Source organism: Trichomycterus rosablanca, chromosome 6 (genome assembly GCF_030014385.1).
Source record: "Trichomycterus rosablanca isolate fTriRos1 chromosome 6, fTriRos1.hap1, whole genome shotgun sequence".
In the NCBI taxonomy this organism is placed as follows: domain Eukaryota; kingdom Metazoa; phylum Chordata; class Actinopteri; order Siluriformes; family Trichomycteridae; genus Trichomycterus; species Trichomycterus rosablanca.
Genome location: NC_085993.1, coordinates 18,794,940 through 18,812,455, shown reverse-complemented (window position 1 = coordinate 18,812,455; position 17,516 = coordinate 18,794,940). Strand labels below are relative to the sequence as shown.

Below are 17,516 nucleotides of genomic sequence, written 5' to 3'. Positions count from 1 at the left end.
TGCCCACGGTGTGGGTTAGCTTTGATCTCCTCGGTCAGAGCAGGGATCGGCATAGGCGGAGAGGAAGCATGATGCAATTGAGCAACTGGACGCGCTAAAGGGGGAGAAAAAAGGGGATTTAATTTAATTTATTTGTTTATATTCAAATTAACAATGAACAGTCACCTTGTTCAGTGCTCGGCTGGAGCGGTGCGGTAAAACGTCATCAAAGTATGCATATGAGACAAAACTGCATTGCGTGGAACAACCATCGGATTCATTGTGAAAACGTACACATGTTTTTTATATTATATTTGTGTGATTTTCAGTGTATAAGTGTCAAAAACAACCCCATTATTTTGCATAAGCCTACAATTTATGCAAGTCCACGGGACCATGGAACACATTACCATACATCCTTATGGGAAAAAAATACCTTGAAACTCAACGTCTTTTAAACTCAACGCCAGTCCCAGAACTAATTGACGTTGAATTTCAAGGCACCACTGTATACTGTACTGCAGCATGTATCAACTATAGAAGCTTTAATGTGTGAGTTTAAAGCAACAACTTACAGAGAATCAAAGATTGCAGGTGAATCAGTCAAAATACAGTGGAAAATTATTTATAGTTTAAGTTGGGGATTTTTAACCTGCAGCCTGTAGACCATTTGTGGTTTGATTAAAAAAGGTTTTGCCTATTTAAAGATGGTTCTTATTTATCTGAGGTCAGTTGAAAGGCATAATAAAATATTTTGTGCTGTCCACACAGCTACGTCCTGGGGCATGATGCAATGCAGTGTATGGGAAAGGCGAATGTCCTCATTAGTGGAATGAAAGGTCTTGGGGTTGAAGTGGCCAAGAATGTGATTTTGGCAGGAGTTGGTTCAGTCACCATCCAGGACCAGGGGACAACTGAATGGAGAGACCTGTCCTCCCAGGTAATAACAATCTGACAGCATTTAAACTTCAGAAAAATAATGGTATACTGAAAATAAAGGGACAAAACTGAGCCTAAACTAGATTTTTTGGCCATGTTTTCTTTGGTTCACCTATTTTAAACTGCTTCACAGCATTACTCTGGTATTAAATTCACTAAATACTCCTTTTTTCATTTTTAAGCATGCAAGGAGAATATTGGAAACACCTTACTTTATGGTATTACTTTGTCAGCTGTTTTTTTCCATGGCATTAGACAAATCATTACGCTTGGAGGAGGGCACACTGTTTGACCGGGCGGCATGGTGGCTCAGTGGGTAGCACTGTCACCTCACAGCAATAAGGTCCTGGGTTCGATCCCCAGCTGGGGCGGTCCGAGTCCTTTCTGTGTGGAGTTTGCATGTTCTCCCCGTGTCTGCATGGGTTTCCTTCCACAGTCCAAAGGCATGCAAGTGAGAGGAATTGGAGATATAAAATTGTCCATGACTGTGTTTGACGTTAAAACTTGTGAACTGATGAACCTTGTGTGTAACAAGTAACTACCGTTTCTGTCATGAATGTAACCAAAGTGTAAAACATGACGTTAAAATTCTAACAAACACTGTCTGACCTCTTTTTTTTGCCTGTCTTAGAAGCCATCATCATAAATTTCTACAATTTTATTGCAAAGGAAACTCAATGCAAAATCAAACATTTTATTTAAAAAACAAACTATTTTAAACTGATTAAAATGCAGCTGTTTTTCTGAGTTTAAAAGATTGAAATAAATACTTATTTGTCCAAACAAAACATAACTTTATAGTTTATTGTGAGTATTCTTCGAAAAAATACAACAAAGCAATTTGTTGACGATCTTTTAATTTCTTAAGTGATTACCATTCACTATAGTCCATACGGTGACTCCTGTGTGCCCATATAAAAAGGGCTAGTTTGACTGCACCCATTAATAAGTACATGAAACAGTACATCTAAGCAGCACTGCTTAGATCCAGGTTTGAATCTATCAGCAGACCGAGCACTTACAGTATCTAAAATGTATTGGCTGAGTAGGGACCAAAGCCCCGTAATGGATTGGCATCTTTTCTGGGGTGTATTTCTGCCTTGCGCCAAGTATTTCCGGAGGAGCTGTCCCATCGCAAGCCCTACCAGGATAAAACAGTAGCGAAAATGAAATAAAACATTTGTCTAATGTCAACAGGAATAATATTAACTCTAAACTATTAAATAGGGTATTTTTCTGAATACCTTTCTGAATTTTTCTGAAACACAGGTGACACCCTTCACAGTCAAGAAAAGGAAATAAATCCTTGCATGTGTGTGTTGTGTTTAAAAGCACATCTTAGGTGTGATTCTTGCCTCTAACTCATTCACTTACTCACGTACCCACATTATCAGGCATACACCGATAAGACATAAAATTATGACCACCTTCCTAAATTGTGTTGGTTCCCCTTTTGGTGCCCCATATGCAACAAACTGTGATTTACTGTGTATTCTGACACCTTTCTATCAGAACCAGCATTAACTTCTACAGCAATTTGAGCTACAGTAGATTGTCTGTTGTATCGGACCACACGGGCCAGTCTTCGCTCCCCATGTGCATCAGTGAGCCTTGGCTGCCCATGACCCTGTCTCCAGTTTACCACTGTTCCTTCCTTGGACCACTTTTGATAGATACTGACCACTGCAGACCGGGAACACCCCACAAGAGCTGCAGTTTTGGAGATGCTCTCACCCAGTCGTCTAGCCACCAAAATTTGGCCCTTGTCAAACTCGCTCAAATCCTTACACTTGCCCATTTTTACTGCTTCTAACACATTAACTTTGAAGATAAAATGTTCACTTGCTGCCTAATATATCCCACCCACTAACAGGTGCCGTGATGAAGAGACAATCAGTGTTATTCACTTCACCTGTCAGTGGTCATAATGTTATGCCTGGTCGGTGTATATTTTTGCTGTAGTGTTTTTAGTTCCTAGCACACCTAACACTGTGTGTCTAAATGTTTAAATGGCTAAAGAAATGCTTTTTATTGTCATTTTCAGTGATGTGAATTATTTTTCAGTTTTACCTGGAAGAAAGTGATTTGGGAGAGAACCGGGCTATTTGTTCTGAAAAACACCTAGCCCGTTTAAATAGCTATGTTCGAGTGTCCACCCACACAGAGGCTCTAAATCGGGACTTCCTGAATCGTTTCCAGGTATGTGTGGATTTGAATGATTTTTTTCTTACTACAGCTTCTCTGGTAATCATCATATACTCCCAGAGATTAGCAGTGTTGCAAAATCATATCAACATTTCATGTTTTAGTCTTTGCTCTATAGTTCAGGAGGGTTTAGCTTCTCAGACCCAAAATCACTGATAAACATTCAGGTGATATATACAAAATATTAAAAAATGTAATGATAATAACAAATAATAAATAATAATAATAACTGTGCTCTTGAATCAATCTTTCAGTTTTAGGGAGAATGTCAGTGTAGATCTACTGTCTGTGAGCTGTGATTTTTTCATACAGATGTGAAGTTTGCGAGACTATACACAGCAGCTGGTTTCATCCTGGTGTTCATAAAGATAAGATAAGATAAGATAAGATAGCCTTTTATTATCCCACAGGGGGAAATTTGTAGTGTTACAGCAGCTTTCAAGAATAAAAAAAATAGAAAAGCCACTTTTTAATAATTTTAGCTGTATGCAGGGACACATGGGCAGCCTGGAATAAATAAAAATAAAAATAAAAAACATAACAAAAGAGTTTTTACACCATAGGGTGTGTCTGGTCCTGTTAAATTAACTCATTTTGTAGGTTGTCATACAAGCATGCAAAGCAATTACTGGTCCTAATGGTTTCAGCTTGATGCCTCTTTATACCACATTGGATCTCCCATCATACTTAATAGTTGGCAGCAGACATGGGTTAAATCAACTATTGACTTTAACCAAGTTGATTAAGTATACATTAGTACTCTTTTCATTGTTTAGATGATATTCTTTGACTTTCTCCAAGTTAATTAATTAGACAATATTATCTTTTTCATTGTTTAGACACCTGATTTGTGTGACCTGATGTTATCTCTTTGTTCATTTATCTTAATAAACCTAATAAATTGCATCCTTAACAACTACCTTGTAATGAGTACAATCTATTCTTGAATGAAAACTTACACTGGTTTCAGGTGGTGGTTCTTTCTGACTCACCAATAGAAGAGCAGCTGTGGGTAGGTACCTTCTGCCATGCCAACAACATCAAGTTTATAGTGGCAGACACAAAAGGCCTTTGTGGGTAAGCATAAGAGGTTATTAATCTAATACCAAAAGCTGTTATATAGTAAAATGTATTCTGTAACCTTTTTAATGAAGACATATGTGGGTGTTATAAAAATGTTGTGTTTTTTGCTGTTTGTAGACAATTGTTCTGTGACTTCGGAGAAGGGTTTGTGGTCAGAGATAATGACGGAGAGCCACTGAGGTCATCCTTGATATCAAATATAACCAAGGTAAAAAAAAAATTTATGTATTATATTACAATTAAACCCACCGCTTACTGTACCTGATCCAGAGTTCTTTCACTAAACTAAAAGTGAAACAGTGATAAAACTATGAAGGAGGAGCATTATTAAATTGGTATTAGTAATGATTTAGGTTTAAAGAAACTGAGTGTTGGCATGGTTTTTTTCTGGTTACTCTGGTTCCTTATCACCTCCCAAAAACATACTAAAGGTTAATTTGCTGCTCTAAATTTTCCAACGTGTAAGTAAGTGGATAGGTAAAAGTATGTTGCCTTTTAATAATGTGGCAGAAATATTAAAGGAAAATAAAAGTAAATAAACATTGTGTAATCGTGACCCCACTGCTATTAAGCAAACTAGTGTTCTGCTGGCCACTAGGCTGATGTTCAAGTGCGTGGTCATAGGGGGTGTGTTTATTTAGTCCATCCAGTGTTCCAATAAGGTGAAAACACTAAACTACACTTTACACTATTTACAAAATATACAAAAAAATATACATGGCTTTTATCAGCCTTTTCACAGTTAAAAAATACAAAAATAAATAAACAAAAAAGTCCGTACACAGCCGCTCAGGTGGCGCAGCGGTAAAGTACTGATGGGGGTGTGTCCCTCCGTGCACAGTGCCTGTCAAGTATATGAACTCGACTCTTTGCAGGTGCAAAATGCAGTCTGTACTGACTGTGCGTACCGGAGGGGGCGCGTGTCAGTTGAGAGGCGTCCTCAGTCAGCAGTGAAGGGTTGAATCAGTATAGAGGACGTAATCAGGGTAATTGGACATGACTAGACTGGGGAATAAAAATTGGGGGGGGGGGGGGAAGAGGGGGAAAAAAAGTCTGTATACTCGGACCGAGTCCGCTCGACTCTGAATCAATTTTACAGTTCTCTCGCTCACAGTCTCTCGCTCGCTCTGATGCACAAACCAACTTCACTCAACTAACCCCCGCTGTTGGCTGCACGCTTGCTTAAAAGCGGAGGTGCGCGAAAGATGGGATAATCATAAGATGGGATTTTACCTGTGCACAGGTTTCCCCTCATTCCCTTCGCGGAACCCAGATGGCGCGTACGTACATTTTAGCTCTCATTATTAGTTCGTTTTAGTCCGTTATTTTTTATCCGCTTAAATCGATTCCGTCAGATGTGTGCATCAACTGTCGGAAAATAAAGTCATTTTCGCTTAAGCAGCGTGTGTGTACGATGGTGTATTAGGGCCACTTTAAAGAAAACATTTTTTTAAGTTTCGATTTTGAGAATAAAGTCATATAAGTTTCGATTTCGAGATTAAAGTTAAAAATATTATGAGAATAAAGTGGAAATAATCACGAGACTAAAGTCAAAATAATTACGAGATTAAAGTCGAAATCGGTTTCACAAGAAATCCCCAATCTCCTGTAACATCAGCACCAGTTTGTTATTAGTATAAGGACAATGAAATGGCTTTGAAATAAACTTGGTTTATTTAGAAAAACGTGCGCCAACGGTGTGCTCGGCGTCTGCGTCGTCGCCAGTACTTCAACTGAGCCTTATGGACTCGTACGATAGACTAAAGTCGTATGGCATCACTATAAATGATTGCATTGACATGTATAGTCTTCATGTCATGTGGATGAAAGTGTACAATACAAACAGCCACCCAAAAATAATCGTGGGTTATTGGATAACCACAGTAACACTCATTATAAGCTGCCCTCAGCGTTTATGCCGATCCAGGTACTGAGACCCGTGCCTCTCTGAACTGACAAGCCTACGACGGCTGCACACTCTCTGGCCAAAATATTTCTACTTTCTTCTCATAATATTTAATAAAAACGTATACGACTTTATTCTCAAAATCAAAACTTAAAAATATTTTTTACAGTGGCCCTAATACTCCGTCGTATGTGTGTGCGTGTACAGTGCGTTTTTAGAAGAGAAGGGGGACGACTTGATCAGGGTCGTCATCACACACTGTTTTATTTGATTAAAATGTATTTTACCAACAAAACAATTGTGTAACGTAGTAAAAGAATCAGTAGACCTGTGGAACTGTGTTTATTTATGTTTAATTCGTTTTAGATTCATTATTACAGTTTCATATTAGAAGGTACATACAGTGTAAAGCTTGCCCCTTTCCGTTGCAGGGAAATCCAGGTATAGTCACCTGCACAGACGATGCCAGCTTCGGAGATGACATGCATGTTGCCTTCTCTGAGGTTCAAGGCATGACTGAGCTCAACAACCGTGAGCCCGTTAAAATCACGAGGATAGGTGAGTTATACAAATTCTTTTTCAAGAAGGTTTAGGTAAAGATGGGTAAGATGCCTGCAACACACTAAACAAAAGTTGAGACAGAGGCATGTTCACCACCGTTACATTACCTTTCCTGTTAATGACACTTCAAAAGAATACCAATTCATTAGCAGTGAATTCACAGTGTAACTTAAATTTAACTTAAAAAATACAAGAAACAAGAACCTAAACAATCCTAAACCCTAAGCTAAGCTAACACATGCAACCTGACTAAACTACACTAGACCCTATGCTAAGAATGCTAAACCTAAACATGAACTAGACTAAGACAAGACATGAACAAGACTTCTAAACATGAACATGAGCCAGAGTATCAAAACTAACATGAGCCAGAGTATCAAAACTAACATGAGCCAGAGTATCAAAACTAACCAGAGCCAGAGTATCAAAACTAACCGGAGCAAGAGTATCAAACTAACCGGAGCAAGAGTATCAAAACTAACATGAGCCAGAGTATCAAAACTAACATGAGCCAGAGTATCAAAACTAACCAGAGCCAGAGTATCAAAACTAACCGGAGCAAGAGTATCAAACTAACCGGAGCAAGAGTATCAAAACTAACCGGAGCAAGAGTATCAAACTAACATGAGCCAGAGTATCAAAACTAACCAGAGCCAGAGTATCAAAACTAACATGAGCCAGAGTATCAAAACTAACCAGAGCCAGAGTATCAAAACTAACATGAGCCAGAGTATCAAACTAACCGGATCAAGAGTATCAAAACTAACCGGAGCAAGAGTATCAAACTAACCGGAGCAAGAGTATCAAAACTAACCGGAGCAAGAGTATCAAACTAACAGGGGCTAAAATACCACCAAATAACATAAGCTTGGAAACAAAATAGTCTCCACCATCGGATCCACAGCAGCTAGGTTAAATCCTCTTAGCACTACCTACCACAGGGTGCAGCTGTGGACAATTAGCATCAGACCAGTCATGATGAGGGGCGTCGGCCTGACACTTGAAAAACACTCCACCATGTGCTCCTGGAGAGAGGATCGTGGAACATAAACAAACTCCAGGAGCGTAGAGGCTTGATTCGTGACAGAACCCTTCGACTGCCATTAAATACATCCCCTTACAAGCATATGTAATTGTTTCCAAACGCAATTTACCACATAGACATTTTTATAATATTTTTACCCACCTTTATGAGAAGGGCACAAGAATTCTAGAGCTAACTGTATGTTTTACAATAAATAAAATGATGGTGCTTATGCTAAAAAGTGGTAATTACAATAATTAAAATGAAAGATAAAACAAATTATAATGTAAATTATTGTTGTTTAGGATTATATATTATAAGATTATTGTTGTATAATATTTGTTTTCAGGTGGTAACACTTTTAGCATTTGTGACACTTCAAACTTTACTGAATATAAGAAGGGCGGAGTGGCAACTGAAGTCAAAGAGTTGAAGATTTATAACTATGTAAGTAATATACCACACAGTAACATTTTTTATTTTTGTTTAAAAAAAGTCACAAGTACAGTAACTGTTTGGCAAATATGAGATAGAAATATACAAACCCCATTTCCTGAAAAGTTTTGATATTTATTAAGATTTTTTTTTTCATTAAACAGTACGAAAAATGGGTCCGGGTCTTTTCTGTGTGGAGTTTGCATGTTCTCCTCATGTCTCCATGGGTTTCCTCCGGGAGCTCCGGTTTTCTCCCACAGTCCAAAAACATGCAGTCAGGTTAATTGGAGACACTGAATTGCCCTATAGGTGAATGGGTGTGTGTATGTATGTGTGTATGTGTGTCTGTCCTGTGAAGGACTGGTGCCCCATCCAGGGTGTTACTGTGTGCCTTGCGCACATTGAAAAGCTGGGATAGGCTCCAGCACCCCCCGCGACCCTAATTGGATAAGCGGTTAAGAAAGTGAGTGAGTGAGTAAGAAAAATGACTTTTGAGAAAGTTAAATGACAGTATAAAATATCAATGACACATTTCTACACCAACACATCAGATATTTGTGTTGCTGCATTCATTTCTTGACTTTCATAAATTTGAATGCATGTTTTATTTTTCCATTCAGTCAAAAATAAAAACAATGGGCCGCTCAGGTGATGCAGCGGTAAAAGACATCGTATCGAATCTCGGCTCTGCCTGCCGTCTGAGCTGAGCAGCCACATGAACAACTATTGGCCTGTTGTTCATATAGGGGTGGGATAATAAAAAGCCGGATAGGGACTCTATCATAACTAATTCAATTACGACCTCTGCTGGCTAATTGATGGTGCCTGCACAGGAACAGGAAAAGAGTGCTGTCAGGGTGTGTCTCTCCGTACACAGTGCTTATCCGCATTGCACTTGTCAAAGTGTAGGTGACAAAATGCATACGGCTGCTGCCCACGTGTCGGAGGGGGCGTGGGTTAGCTTCGTTCTCCTCAATCAGAGCGGGGATCAGCATTGGTGGAAAGGAAGCATGATGCAATCTGGCAATTGGACGCACTAAAAGGGAGAGAAAGGGGAGAAAATGCATAAATAAATACATTAAAAATAAATAAATAAATGAAATAAAAAGAATGAATAAATCCCTTGTGTTATTCATAATTGAATATAAATGGTTTACCTTAATTGAATGTGAATGATGTACCTCAAAAGTAGATTTGCTTAAATGTCAACTGAGTGTATACATTATTTGTGTTTTAGAGACCTCTGAATGTAGCGCTGAATGAAGACCTGCAAGATACAGATCTGCTGGTGCCTAGTGATTATGGAAAAACTCAGAAACATCTTTCCCTTCACCTGGGCTTTCAAGCGCTGCATGAGTTCAAACAGAAGTACAGTCGACTGCCCAAACCCAGAAACCAGGTCAGTAGTACATGAACATTAGTTCTAGGGATGTAACGATACACTCTACCCATGATGCGATATGATTCATGATACTGGATTCACGATACGATTTTTTCCCAATTTTTTAAACAAAATAAAATTGAAGACAAATTATGACAGTTTCCTTTTATTATTTCTCTTCAAAATAAAATAAAATATTTTATTTATCTAAATAATGAATGCCCTTTTATTTCTGAGGTAGGTACAAACTATGCAAAACAATGCTGCACATTTCACTTTTTGTGTAAAAAACAAAACTGAAATTACATTTTAAAACAAATCCCAAATTAAATAAATAAATGAGGTCGCTCAGGTGGCGCAGTGGTAGAATACATCCTGGAACTGGAATTGGCCTGTTGTTCAGACGGGCGGGACTAAGCCGGGTGGGGTCTCTCTCTCATGACTGGTGCAATTATGACCTCTGCTGGCTGATTGGTGGCGCTTGCACAGAGATGAGAAAAAGAGTGCTCTCAGGGTGTGTCTCTCCATACACAACGCTAAGCTGTACTGCACTCGTCAAAGTGTAGGTGATAAGATGCATACGGCATGCTGCCCATGTGTCGGAGGGGGCGTGGGTTAGCTTCATTCTCCTCAATCAGAGCAGGGATCGGCATTGGTGGAGAAGAAGCATGATGCAATCGGGCAATTGGACGCGCTAAAAGGGAGAAAAGGGGGAGAAAATGCATAAAGAAAATATTTTAAAAATAAATAAATAAATAAAACAAATAATAATACTACAAATACATTTGACTGGAAAATCCCATACAACTCTGTGTAGTGATGTGAACCAGGCACGGTGAATAGTGCCAGTGCCCTCTGCTGTTTAAAGTGAATATCGATTCGAATGCCGATTCGAATCGTGGCAAATGTGCACCGATTTTTGCCTTGTGGTGCATCGTTACATCCCTAATTAGTTCTGTTCAACAAGTTTTACAGTGCTGTGAACTGTTACATTTCAGATGTTTCACAATTATTTCAGCACTTCAAACTAATTTTAATGTAAGAGAAGACAACAGGAGTAAACACAAAATGTAGCCTTTCAATGAACATTCCATTTATTGAATATCAATATTTATTTAAAACCTACACCAACTATGTGAAAAAAGTAATTGCCCCCTACACCTAATTTGTTTGTGCCACCCTTGGCAGTACCAACTACAATCAAGGGTTTGCTATAACTTTTGATGAGTTTTTAAATTGCTGTGGAGGAATTTTGGGTCAAACTTCTTTGCAGAATTGTCTTCATTATGATATATTAGAAGATTTCCCATTTAAGGTCTTGCCACAGCATCTCAATGGATTTCAAGTCAAGACTTTAACACTTTTACTCAGCCACTTCAAACCCTTAATTTTGTTCCGTTTGAGCCATTCAGAGATAGACTTGCTTGTTTACTTTGGATCATTGTCATGCTAACGTGTTGTTTTGGTCAGGAACTGACAGGTAAACATTCTCCTTCAGAACAGACCATCACATGGACTATCACACTAACAGCACCATTTTTGAGAGTCAGTAAGTTTATATGGTGGAATGCGGCCTTAGCTTTACGCTAGATGTAAAATGTGTGTCATTGAGATTTTTTTTTTTTTTGGTGGGTTGCACCTTGTAACACTTACATGGATGACATTTTTACCATGTGTTTTTTGGTGTGGAATTGTGTACCTTAACTTTAACTGAGGCCAACGCTGCTAAAGTAACACTTGGGTGGTTTAAAATAACCCAAAAAAATGATTTCCTAGAGTTGCCTAGTCATTTAACATCTGTAAGAAGAAATTGTGTAACACCATTTCTACTCTTACCTGGCAGAGACTAGGACACAGTTGGTGCAGCGGTAAAATGTTAGCACACCAGTGCCGAAATTTTAAACTCAAATCTCAGCTCTGCCACCCGGCTGGGCTTGGCACACACATAAACAAAGATTGACTGTTGTTCATACAGAGTGGGAGCTGGATGGAGATTCCTCATAACTGATGCAGTTACGACCTCTGTTGGCTGATTTATGGCGCTTGCACAGAGACGAGGGTTAATACGTTGATCAGGGTGTGACTCTCCGCATACAAAGCTGATCCACATATGAACTCTCCTTGTGCATGTGAAAAGATGCAGTCGGCTACTGCACACGTGTCGGAGAGTGTGTCAGTCTCAGCTCTCCTCAAACAGGGTGGAGATCAGCATAAGTAGAGAGGAAGCATAATGCAATCAGGTAATTGGATACGCTAAAGTCAGGAGAGAAAGGGGAGAAAATGCATAAACAAACAAAAAAAAATCTAGGGAAATTTGTAGATTGTTAGAATGTCTTTGCTGCTGTAAAAAGGTGTTGAACATGGGGGGCCCAACAGGGTCCAGAGTCCAGCAGGTTTGAATATTTCCCTGCTTGAACCAACCTACAAAACCTTGTAATTACCTGAAATATGCATTCTTAAGTATTATAATTCCAAAACTTCAACCCCCAGGCCCAGAATGAGTAAATACCAATAGAAATTAACACTGAAGTCATCATGTTGTTGACATCAGCACTGAGAATGGCAAAGAGTAGCAGATTGCCCTCTTCATTACAGATCCTACAGTATTTTTATGGTACCAAAAGTTTGCAAAAGCTTCAGTATGTCCTGTCCTTATTTGGCCCAAATGTTGTTTTTCCCAACAAGGCGGATGCTGAGTTGCTGCTTGGTATGACAAGAAAGCTCAGTGCAGCTGCAAAGTTGGACAGCTTAGATGAGGACATTGTACGGAAACTGTCTCTGTGTGCCAGTGGAGATCTGGCACCCATCAATGCTGTCATCGGAGGACTGGCTGCCCAAGAGGTGATGAAGGTAAGAAAGAGTATGGCAAAATATTTCTTAATTTCTTAATGCTTGTGTCTAAGAGGTCAAAATGGCAAAACATTAAACTTTTAATGGTCCTAACATCAATCCATTATCAAAATAATTAGCAAGAATTAAACCAATGCATTAAGTAATTTACTTTTTACAGTGATCAGGAGATTCATGCATCTCTGCAAGTTGCTTGTCTTTAATGCAACATTTTTTGAATGACTATTTTATGTCAGATGTATTATATGTATTATATGTCAGACATTTTAATCAATAACTATTTTACCTGGCGCTCTGTGCAAGCATATTACTGCTGGGATCCAGGGTTTTAATCCATAGCGGTGTTATTGGCCAGTCAGGCATCTACATGTAGATGATTGGCTACGTCTGGGGGTGGGTGGCCAAAGCCGTGTGATGGATTAGAGGTTTGTCTGTGATGTTACTTCATTGCGTCTAGTGATACACACAAACCCCATTTCCAGTAAACGTCCCATGTTTTTTTTTTGGCAAATAATGTAGTTTTTCACCATGTACTGTACATAGTATTGTAAAAAGATCCAGAAAATCTGGATAAATTCTGATAAATTCTAGAACACATCCCATTTTTTGGGGGAAAATCAAACCCAGGCTTCTTGCTGTGGGGTGACCGCGCTACCCACTGCAACACCACGGCCACCCCGCAGCAGGAGTGGCCTGGGTTTGATTTTCCAGCTGGATGGCCAGTGTCCTTTCTGTGTGGAGTTGTGTGGTGCATGTTCTCCCTGTGTCCATGTGGGTTTCCTCTGGGTGCTTCGGTTTCCTCCCACAAGTCCAAAGACATGTACTGTAGTCAGGTTAATTAGAGCTACTACAAATTGCCCTAGTTATGAGTGTGTGGGTACATGTGTGTTTGTGTGTGTGCCCTCTGTTGGTCTGGCGACCTGCCTTTTGCCCAATCTTAAAGCGGTGGCAAAACAATAAATGAGTTAATTAATTACATAATTGCATAATTGCATGGTGGCTCAGTGGGTAGCACTGTCGTCTCACAGCAAGAAGGTCCTGAGTTTAATCCCCCAGGTGGGGCGGTCTGGGTCCTTTCTGTGTGGAGTTTGCATGTTCTCCCCGTGTGTGTTTGACATGCAAGTGAGGTGAACTAGAGATACAAAATTGTCCATGACTGTGTTTGATATTAAACTTGTGAACTGATGAATCTTGAGTAATGAGTCACAACTGTTTCTGTCATGAATGTAACTGGTGTGTAAAATATAATGTTAAAATCCTAATAAATAAATTACATAATTAATGTATTTACTGTAGCAAACAATGAATGCACAGTAAGTGGTGAAGGTCTTGGGAGTGTGTTTTTTTCATTCTTGCCATTTATTTAATTCATTTGCCAACTTACATTTTTTGAAGGACCATAAAATGCCTATTGTTTGGCTTTTTTATTGTTTGGCTTTTTTTTCTTTGGCCAATTTTTTTCACACAGGAGTGTGTATAAAACAGCAAGATATAATAAATATGATGTGGCAGCTATTTTTATGTATTATTTGATCAAGCTGTTCATCATGTGATCAAGTTGTCATGTACTAAATTGCATTTGTTGATTATGGCTGACGATTAGGCTTGCAGTGGAAAGTTCAAACCACTTGAACAGTGGCTCTACTTTGATGCCCTGGAGTGCCTTCCCAAAGACGGTGACCAAGAACTCCTGACAGAAGAAGATTGTGCTCCAGTAAGCATTGCATCACTTTCATATTTATAAGTTGTCTATTCCTGATATACCTTAATAACGTACAGTTTCAGCTTCCTGCAGGCACTAGGAGGCTCAAAGGTTTTTAAGAGATGTCATGGTAGCCACTGATTTTTGTAACTATTGTTAAGAAAATTTAGGAAATCTGGAGAAATTTTGATTTCTCAGTTGCCTGTAAACAATGTTAGATTTAGAAAGTAGTAATTACACCTCACTGAGAAATCAGATTACTGACCAACTTGTGTATTTACATTTACATTTTCTGCATTTAGCCGACGCTCTTATTCAGAGCGACTTACAAAAGTGCTTCCATAGTGAACATTACCTTACTCTAGTTTAAGTAGACAACAGTCCAAGAACACAAATCTGCTGAAACCCTGATAGAACCAAAGTGAATAAATAAGAGCATTAGTACATGTCAGCTTAGGTGCTCAGTAAAGAGGTGGGTTTTTAATCGTTTTTTGCAGACAGGGAGAGACTCAGATGTTCGGACAGACAATAGAATTTTGTTCCACCACTTGGGTGCAAGTACAGGGAAGAGCCTTGATGCGTGTCTTCCTCAAGTCCTGGATGGAGGATCAAGTCGAGCGAGACTAGTGGCTCGGAGGTTGCGTGGTACAGAGCGGGGTTTTATTAGACCTGGAAGGTAGCTTGGGCTGATCCATTTTTGGCTTTGTAGGCGAGCATCAGTGCTTTAAACTGAATGCGTGCAGCTACAGGAAACCAGTGAAGAGAACGCAGCAGTGGGGTGATGTGGCAGTGTTTAGGTTGGTTAAAAACCAGGCGAGCAGCTGGGTTTAATAGTGAACATAGGAGAACCTGCCAGGAGGGAGTTGCAGTAGTCCAACCGTGAGATTACAAGTGACTGGACAAGAATCTGAGTGGCTTCCACGGAGAGAAATGGCCGAATATTCCTGATGTTGTAGAGGAGGAACCGGCACGATCTTGTCATGTTGGCTACATGAGGAGAGAAGATCAGCTGGTTATCCAGGACGACACCAAGGCTTCTTACATTATCAGACAGTCTGATCTGGGAGTCATCAAGAGAGATGACTAGGTCCTGGGTTGGAGATTGATCTTCAGGAATAAATAACAGCTCTCTCTTGCTGGGATTGAGTTTTAGATGATGAGCTGTGTAAACTCATGTGGGTTTCACATAATCAAATGACTGCGGTGCATGTCAAACCAGTAATCAGATTTTTGTCATAATGTGATTTATTGCAGTTATCCGATTATTATGTGCATGTAAACACACTCAAGTCAAGTCAAATTTATTTATATAGCACTTTTTACAATAGACATTGTCTCGAATCAACTTTACAAAATCCAGGACCAACAGATATGAAAACTCCTGTTGAGCAAGCTGGGCGACAGTGGCAAGGAAAAACTCCCTTAAAATTACAGGAAGACACCTTGAGAGGAACCAGACTCAGCAGGGCCCATCCTTCTTGGGTAGCCTGGAGGATACTTTAAATAAATAGGATTTACACAAATCATACCAACACAGAATAAAATGAACTAAAAGTTATAAATAGCAATAAATAATCAGATAAATAAATAAATAATGATAGAGTTATTATTCAGTCCAGTCTGTAATAAAGTCTGTAGTGAGTTCTTGACATTCTTGGTGCACGCCAGGTTCCCGTCACATCCGGCAGGAGAAGCATTTTTGGCACGGCAGTCTCAACTTCATTCCTTAACCTCGGGCGGGTAAACAGGTTTCTATCAGAACCACCTCGGGGTAAAACGACACTCACTGAGAAAAGCAATGGTAAATTTACTGTCAAAGTGAAAACTGCAAATATGAATAAAAAAGATATATGTGTGTTTTGGAGATAACTCGTTCCCATACACATAAGACAACTGTAACCATGTTTGATGTGCTTACATCTGTCATCTACATTCACACAGCCAGAAATATTGACATAGGTAGTTAGCTTCTATAAAGCTTTATTAGGCTCAGTACAATGATTGGTTATTCCCTGTGCAGAGAAACAATCGCTACGATGGTCAGATTGCTGTGTTTGGATCTGAGTTCCAGGAGAAACTGAAGAAACAGAAGTATTTTCTGGTGAGTGTTATTCCTCTATTCACCAGAAGATGGAAGCATTACTCTCTCCACCATTTAAACAGTGACAAGCAGGCAAGGATTAACTGGTCAGGTTTTCTGGTGCAAGGACGTAACCACGTACAGTGGACCCTTGACTTACGAATTTAATTGGTTCAGAAGGGCTGTTCTTAAGTCAAAATGTTCGTTAGTTAAACCTATTTTTCCCATAAGAAATCATGTAAATAGAATTAATCTGTGCCAGACCCCCCAAACCACCATCTTACCTAACCTTTCTAATGTCTTAAATGGTCTTTTGCTGTTATAAATACAAGTATATTTCCCTTAAATCACCACTCATCTGCTACCGTTCCGGTTCCACAAGGTGTTCCTCAAGGATCGGTCCTTGGACCCCTCCTCTTCACCATCTACATGCTCCCTCTTGGCCCCCTTGTACGCCAGTTTGGTCTGAGCTTTCATTGCTATGCTGACGATACTCAACTATATATTAGCTTCAAACCCTCTGACCCTGTGCCTCCCCCCTCGCTTACCAGTTGCATACAAAAGTTACATTCCTGGCTTCATAATAATTACTTAATGCTTAATGCTCTGAAAACTGAGTTTCTTTTTATTGGTCCGAAATCTGCTGTCTCTACTCTCTCTGATGTGACTTTTAATATTGGTTCCACTGCCATCTGTCCCTCAAATTGTGCTCGTAATCTTGGTGTCCTTTTCGATTCTCACCTTTCCTTTGACTCCCACTTAGCATCGGTCTCCAAATCTGCCTATTTTCACTTGCGCAATATCTCTCGCCTTCGTCCTTTGCTTTCACAAGACTCTGCTGAGACTCTGGTCCATGCTCTAGTCACCTCCCGGCTTGACTACTGCAATTCAATTTTATATGGGCTTCCTGCCAAAACCCTCCGCCCTCTCCAACGTATCCAAAATACTGCTGCTCGGATCCTTACATTTTCCCAAAAATATGACCATATTACACCTGTACTGGCTAAGCTGCACTGGTTACCTATCTCTTTGAGAATTAAATATAAATTACTTATACTTACATTTAAAGCGCTACATGGCCTGGCCCCGGTATATTTAGCTGACTTACTAACGTATCACTCTCCCTGTCGCAGTCTTAGGTCCTCTGACTCTGACTTATTGGCTGTACCCAGGTTCAAGCGGGCTTCTATGGGTGGCCGTTCATTCACCTGTGCTGCCCCTCGCCTCTGGAATTCCCTTCCTCCGGCTCTCCGCTCTGCGTCTTCCCTCACTATTTTCAAATCTTTGCTTAAAACACTTCACTTTACTGAGCATTTTTCATAGTTTTTGTATTGTATTGTAAAAGTATTGTATTGTATTGTATTGTATTGT

General features: G+C 39.6%; 1 protein-coding gene across 2 annotated transcripts in view; it reads left to right on the top strand.

Moving 5' to 3' along the window:
• Positions 1-17,516, top strand: part of uba7 (ubiquitin-like modifier activating enzyme 7) — an 85,467-nt gene that overhangs the window by 1,118 nt on the left and 66,833 nt on the right. The window contains exons 2-11 of one of the 2 annotated variants that reach the window (XM_062997522.1): positions 751-919; positions 2,983-3,117; positions 4,094-4,200; positions 4,324-4,414; positions 6,544-6,670; positions 8,047-8,144; positions 9,370-9,531; positions 12,199-12,363; positions 13,967-14,077; positions 16,086-16,166. In XM_062997522.1, coding sequence (XP_062853592.1) covers positions 751-919; positions 2,983-3,117; positions 4,094-4,200; positions 4,324-4,414; positions 6,544-6,670; positions 8,047-8,144; positions 9,370-9,531; positions 12,199-12,363; positions 13,967-14,077; positions 16,086-16,166 — 1,246 coding nt within the window. The remainder of the gene's footprint in view (positions 1-750; positions 920-2,982; positions 3,118-4,093; positions 4,201-4,323; positions 4,415-6,543; positions 6,671-8,046; positions 8,145-9,369; positions 9,532-12,198; positions 12,364-13,966; positions 14,078-16,085; positions 16,167-17,516) is intronic. The other variant, XM_062997523.1, reaches the window with a different exon arrangement.